The sequence below is a fragment of the Salvia splendens genome, chromosome 2, assembly GCF_004379255.2.
Source record: "Salvia splendens isolate huo1 chromosome 2, SspV2, whole genome shotgun sequence".
Classification (NCBI taxonomy): Eukaryota; Viridiplantae; Streptophyta; class Magnoliopsida; order Lamiales; family Lamiaceae; genus Salvia; species Salvia splendens.
In genome coordinates, this window is record NC_056033.1 from 28,498,993 (window position 1) to 28,506,144 (window position 7,152).

General features: G+C 39.8%; 1 protein-coding gene across 1 annotated transcript; it reads left to right on the forward strand.

Annotated features, from left to right (window-relative positions):
- The first annotated feature begins 444 nt into the window (after positions 1-444).
- Positions 445-4,028, forward strand: LOC121771571 (jasmonate-induced oxygenase 2-like). The gene is made up of 4 exons (XM_042168394.1): positions 445-938; positions 1,482-1,594; positions 3,622-3,821; positions 3,909-4,028. Exons 1-4 carry the CDS (start codon positions 445-447, stop codon positions 4,026-4,028), a joined length of 927 nt encoding a protein of 308 aa, XP_042024328.1.
- Positions 4,029-7,152: the final 3,124 nt, after the last annotated feature.

Sequence of the window (7,152 nt, forward strand, 5' to 3'; positions counted from 1 at the left end):
GTTTCATATTTTTTTGATATATGTGCCCATGTATATTCATTTATCCTTTATTAATTTTGATAAACTCAATATCCACTTATATTTTATTACAAAATTAATGTATGACACGATTCACATTGTACTAGTTTTTTCTACCAATTTTAATTTACATTACTAATATTTGAAATGAATCAAAGTAGGGCAAGTAATCGCGGATAATGGAGTACCATATTTATGTCAAATTAATATTTTAACTACTTTATTTGCGAACTCATTTCAAGCTCTGGTTCCGTCCCTGGTGAAACGGACGCGAGGGAGTAGACAACATGAATCCACTTTCCACTTCAAATTACATCGATATCGATAGCATTAATTTCACACACTAAGCTAGCTTCCTGTCTCTCTATATAAAGCCCAAAAACCCCTCTCTTAATTCATTCGCATTTCTCAACCCGTCATTTAAAAATGACGAGCACGGAGCACGCTTGGCCCGAACCCGTGACCCGGGTCCAGCAACTGTCGGACAGCGGGATCCGGGTCATACCCGACCGCTACGTGAAGGAGCCCGTGGACCTACCGGGTGCAACGACCAGCGATGGTCCCGACATTCCGGTCGTTGACATGGAGGGGTTGAGCTCCGGTGACGCCGAGGTGCGGCGACGGACGGCGACGCTGATTGACGAGGCGTGCCGTGAGTGGGGGTTCTTCCAGGTGGCGAACCACGGCGTCAGCCCTGACCTCATGGCGCGCTGCCGCGAGGCGTGGCGCGAATTCTTTCAGCTCCCGCTAGCGGAGAAGCAGAGGTACGCTAATTCGCCAGCGACATATGAGGGCTATGGCAGCCGGCTCGGCCTCGAGAAGGGGGTTTCTCTAGACTGGAACGACTACTTCTTCCTCTATTTTCTTCCCATTGGGGTCAAAGACAAGAACAAATGGCCAACTTTACCCGTTGGGATCAGGTCACATTAGTAATATATTATTGTCCCATTTGGGCCACATACTAACAGAGTTGAGATAGCGATTTTATTTAGTACTCCCTCCGTCCCTCTGTAGTAGAGGCATTTTTTTCCAGCACGAGATTTGAGAAAAGTTGTGTTAAGTGAGTTAAGTAATGAATAATAAAATTGAAAAGGAAAAAGGTAGAGAGATGGGGAGAGAGTAAAGTAAGAGAGAAGAAAAGTTGTAGTTTTTTGCCAAAAAAGGAAACGACTCAGCTATAGTGGGACAACCCAAAAAGGAATACGACTCAACTACGGAGGGACGGAGGGAGTATTATTTTCAACTTTAGTTATTCTTCTGTATGGGATGTGATTTGCACTTTGCACGTGTAATTTAAGTTACGTATGTGTTTTTGGTGGCGTGTTTTATTAAATATAATAATCAAGCGTGAAATTGGAGATAATAATAATAATAATAATAATATAATAATAATAATAATAATAATAATAATAATAATAATAATAATAATAATAATAATAATAATAATGTGTATTAATTTGTAGGGAATTGGTTGCGGAGTATAGTAGAGAAGTGGTGGAATTGTGTGGGCAATTGATGAAGATTTTGGCGGGAAATCTTGGGGTTAGAGAGGACAAGCATTTGGAGGAGAGAAGGAGTTGGGTGTTGGAATCCTGCTTGGTCAAACAAGTTTGACTAATAATAAATGTTACAATACATTTAATTTTGTGAAATTAAATATAATAGCGTCGATCTAAGTTCCGAGTAGATGACCGTAGCATATTCATTTTCTCAAATCCGATTCCCGATGAGTGAGAAATAATATATTAAAGTTAGTCACAATAAAGCTAGAAATGAGCTATGAGAAAAAACTAAGGCCATGTTTGGTTGGCGGGAAAGTAAAGTTGGCAAGGAAAATGATTCCTGGGAAAATGATTCCCGGGAATATGATTTCTAATAACTTTACTTTCCCGTGTTTGGAAAATATCAAGATTTGAAAGTATATATTTGATTTAAACACTAAACTAAAAATATACTTATCATTTTTTATTTATAAAAAATAATAATACATATTATTTAATAAATTATTAATTACAAATGATAATAATTATCTTATTTTATTTATTATTACGATGGATAGTCTAAATATGGATTATACATCATAATATATAATAATATAATAATAAATAAGATTATTATTATTATTATCATTATATTTACATAATTTTTAATTGAATAAATTTTATAATTTAAAATTTCACTACAAGTTTATTGTTAATTACTAATTTATAAATTAATAATTATTATATTATTATAATTATATTTAAGTATTTAATAAATTATTATTATTAATATGATAATAAAAATAAAAATAAATATTAATAATATAGTTATAATTATGATAATTTGAATTATAGTTATTTATTATCCTGAAATTAAGTATGGTTTATACTTTTAAATTATTTTAAAATATTCTAATAAATAATAATAATAATAATAATAATAATAATAATAATAATAATGATGATGATGATAATAATAATAATAATAATAATAATAATAATAATAATAATAATAATAATAATAATAATAAATTGTATTATATTGCATTAAATATGTAAGAATCCTACAACTGGGAAAAAGAATACCTAAGAAAAGTTAGGATTCAGAATCCTGAAAAGTTGTACTAACTTTCCTTGTTTCAGGATTTTGATTACTTTCCCAGTTTGATTAAAAACGGAAACAAACACAGGAATTTAAAATTTAAGGAATCAGATTACTTTCCCAGACAGAATCCTGGCAACCAAACATGGCCTAAGAGATTAATTAACTAAGTGTTAATTATCCCACATCGGGGATGATAAACTTCTTTGATGAAGTATTTAATAAGATGAATTATTATGTGTAATAATTATCGTGGAATAAGATGGGTGACAAAGCCCACACGGGCGCATACGTGCGCGCCGCCGCCGCCCGCTCACGACCCGTGCCCCGTGCACCGGGCGCCATGTGTCATGTGCCTTGTGCCTTGGCAATTGGTCTCTGGATGGTCTTTGGGCTGTTCTTTGGAGCTGGTCGTTGAGCGTGATTCAAGCCCCGCTTGTTCCTTGTAGACAACCTCCAACTCCACGCTATCCCCGACGGACCCCGACTCATGGTGGTCCCGGTCCACGTCAGGTCCCCGCTGGACCCCGACGCATAACGGGAGACAAAAGGTTCCTGATGGACCCCGACGGTCCATGGTGTATCCCGTCGTGTAGTGTGTCCAGATGCATCGTGTCTCTTCAGCTCCCAACGGCTAGTGCACCAGTCAGTAACCCCCGGCGGTTACGGTCAATGGACTTGATTACAGACATTATGTCTGTTGACTCCAGCAACCCCTGCGGGTGGACTTGGCCTATAAATAGGCATGCATCCATTGCATTTAGTAGACAACAAACTCAAGCATTCTTGCATACACGCTCTCTCCGTCTCTGCATAATCTTACGGTGCTGCTACTTCAGAGACGAAGCCTTTACGGTTTATTGTTTCGAATTCTTCTTTGTAATTTCAATTAAGTGACAAAGCCTTTACGGTTATTGTTTCGAATTCTTCTTTGTAATTTCAATTAAGTTTATTTCCGTTTAATTTCTCCATTCTTCATTGGGTTGTATTACGCCCGGTTAGTGTATCTTTGTATCACAGTCATTTTTCAACCAACATTGGGTGCATGCATGCGTGTTAACTATTACCCAAAATGCCTCCAGCCGGACTGCACCCTAGGCCTTTCTTTGCCCAGGCGGTATGAGAATGTCTTCGGCCTCCAAGTCCTACACGGCGACACCTGGATCACTGTTAAGCCCCAACCCAACAACTTCATTGTCAACATAGGCGACCAGCTTCAGGTTACTGCTATCTTTTAAGTACAAAAAATAGGGATATATATAGTCATTTTTTCGAAGTAATCTCATTTGTTTTATTGATGAATTTAGATACTGAGTAATGCAAATTATAAAAGCGTGGAGCATCGTGCGATCATGAATTCGGCCAAGGAGAGGGTATCAATGGCATTCGCCGGAGCAGCCGCTGCGCTACTCGCCCACCACTTATAACAACTACCACCTCTACGTTAGGAAGAAGGGTCTTCGTGGCAAGACTCAAGTCGAATCACTTTAATTAATTTCTCAATAATTAATTATAAATAAATAAAGACTTGTCTATTACCCCCAAATTTAAGGAAGGAATGGTATATTAATTATAAATAAATAAAGACTTGCAGTGGTCGACATGGTGGATGGAGATGCGACGGCGGTGGTGGCAGCGACGGTGTTGGCGTTGGTCGACATCTCCAAGCAAAGGTATTTAAAGTTTCGAAAGTTTTAGTTCAGTTTAGGTCCGAAACCTTCAACGGCAAGTATATCTCGTCTTGCGATTGTTGGGGATAATACTAGAATTACACAAGATAAACAATACCGGGCGTAATACAACCCAAGAAGGAAGAAAGAACTAAAACTGAAAATTACAATGAAATCGAAACTGTAAAACCGTAAAAGCGTTTAGCCGAGTCGAGGAGTCCTCTTTCTGCAAGACGAGATACGCCCCTGTAGTGCTCTCGGTTTGGCTCGTCGTCCCCAGAGATAAAACGGCTACGTCTCTGATGAAGCAGCACCGCAATCAACAGAGCTCCGGCGAACTGGATGGAGGAGAGTGCAGAGCTTCGGAAAGAAAGACTATGCAGGGAGTATGATGCTTGTGAGTATGTTGTTCTGATTGTGCTCTATCCCTAATGCAAGGAATGACTAGCCTATTTATAGGCTTGGTCCACTGCAGGGGTCAACTCAGCCTTGATGGCTGTCATCATGGCTCATTATGGCGGGGTTATAACCGTCGGCCGTTACGAGTTTGAAAGCTGGAGTGGTCGACTTTGAATCTAGACGCTGTACACGCCCTAGTTCAACCGTCACATGTTGACTTCGACTTGATCAAGACGCTGATCAAGCCATCGCTCAAGGCGCAGCAGATCGAGTTGATCAGGCTACTGAAGCCATCGCTCAAGGCGCAGCAGGCCGAGTTGATCAAACTGCTGATCAAGGCGCATCATGTCAAGTTAATCAGGCTGCTGCCCAAAACTTAGCTGGTCCAAAACATTAAGTCTGGATCCAGGGACAAGCCCAAAAACCACCCAAAGACCAAGATCCAAGATCCAAGTCCAAGACCAAGACCAAGGGCACGGGCTCGGCTCGGCTCGGCGTGCGTGTGCGCGCGTGTGGGCTCTTTCACCCATCTTAGTCCACGATAATTACTAAGTGTAATAAGTCACTTAATAAATACACATTTAAAGATGTGTCTCATCTCCTATGTGGGATAATTAACACTAGTTAATTACTCCCTACACTTTCAACTCCTAGCTTTGTCAAAAGCTACATTGTGACCAACTTTAATCCACTATTACTTACTCACAGGGAATCGGATTTAAGAAAGTGAATATACTACGGTCATCTACGCGGAACGTAGATCGACGCTATATCATTTAATTCTCCAAAATTAAATATCTCGTCACATTTATTATCGTTCAAACTTCATTGACCGGACATCTTAAAATAAGATTCCAACAATCCCCCACATGAGTGGAAATAGCCAAATGCATATGCATGCAGACACAATCTCAACCCTCATGAGGTATATAAGCATAAGGATAGGTAGTTGTTGGCTTTGAACCCTCCATAGTCGACACCATCGGATACACAGGCGGCTTAGTAGCGTGATGCTTTGAACTAATCCCCCACGGCGTGCACCGAGACAATGGTGTTAACACTTAAACACCTCAACCTCATCCGTTCTCACGTTTTGTGTCCTTTGCGGCCTTGGACACCACTTTGGATTCATAAGTGTGTTATTTGAAGCGGCCTCACTTCACACTTATATAGGTGATTCCTAATCGAGTATCTTGCCCTACTCGGTCTCCTTGAGAACTCAATTTCCTCGAGATCCTTAGGAGTCATTAAAAGTCATAGACTTAGCCTCACCACTAGGCTAGTTTTCCAACACTCTATTGCTCTCTAGGGAATAGATATAGTTGAGTGTTTCTCATGAACTCTCATAGCTTAGTTGTCCCTTTGAACCAAGTTCTTGGGATATCCAGTCATCATGGTTGGGTTACCACTATGATAATTCTTTAGTTTGTGGATTTCAAACCCATTCCCTCTAGCAACTTATTCATTTGATCATGGTTTAACCCTTTGGTTAGCGGATCCGCTAGATTATCTATTGACTTCACATAGTCAATTGTAATCATGCCAGTTGTGATCAAGTGCCTCACGGTATTGTGTCGTCGACGTATATGTCGAGACTTACCGTTATAGAAGCCATTGTTTGCCCTTCCAATAGCCGCTTGGCTATCGCAGTGGATCAGCACTGGTGGAACTGGTTTAGACCAACATGGAATTTCTTCAAGGAAGTTCTTAAGCCACTCGGCTTCCTCACCAGCCTTATCTAAGGCAATGAACTCCGATTCCATTGTTGATCGGGCTATACATGTCTGTTTTGTGGATTTCCATGATACAGCACCACCCCCAATAGTAAAGACGTATCCACTTGTTGAAAGTGAGTCCCTATTGTCGGATATCCAATTTGCATCACAGTACCCTTCAAGTACCGGGGGGTATCTCGAGAAGTGTATCCCATGATCTTGAGTATGTTTTAAATATCTCAAAACCCTCACAAGAGCTCTCCAAAGCTCTTTGCTTGGATTGCTCGTGTAACGACTCAACTTGTTCACGGCACAAGCAATGTCAGGTCGAGTGCAATTAGTCAAGTACATAATGCACCCGATGACCCGTGCATACTCTTCTTGTGCAACGGGCTCGCCTTTATTCTTGCTCAAGTGAACGTCGAGTTCAATTTGAGTCTTAACCTGCGCGCCATCGTAGGCTTTGAATTTATTCAATATCTTCTCAACATAATGAGATTGTGTTAAGATGATTCCATCAGACGTTCTTAGAATCTTCATTCCAAGAATTACATCGGCTAGACCCATGTCTTTCATGTCAAAGTTTCTCTTTAACATGGCCTTTGTATCGTTAATTACTTGAGTGTTGATACCCAAGATTAACATATCATCAACGTATAGACACACTATAACGTGGCCGTTATTAGTGCTCTTGATGTAGACACATTTATCGCACTCGTTGATTTTAAACCCATTTGATAACATCACATTATCAAACTTAAAGTGCC

Coding starts and splice junctions, on each gene's coding strand:
- LOC121771571 (XM_042168394.1), top strand. CDS start 445: ATGACGAGCACGGAGCACGCTTGGCCCGAACCCGTGACCCGGGTCCAG. Junction 1,595..3,621: donor GCATTTGGAGGAGAGAAGGA/GTTGGGTGTTGG, acceptor TTTGTATCACAG/TCATTTTTCAACCAACATTG. Junction 3,822..3,908: donor ACATAGGCGACCAGCTTCAG/GTTACTGCTATC, acceptor TGATGAATTTAG/ATACTGAGTAATGCAAATTA.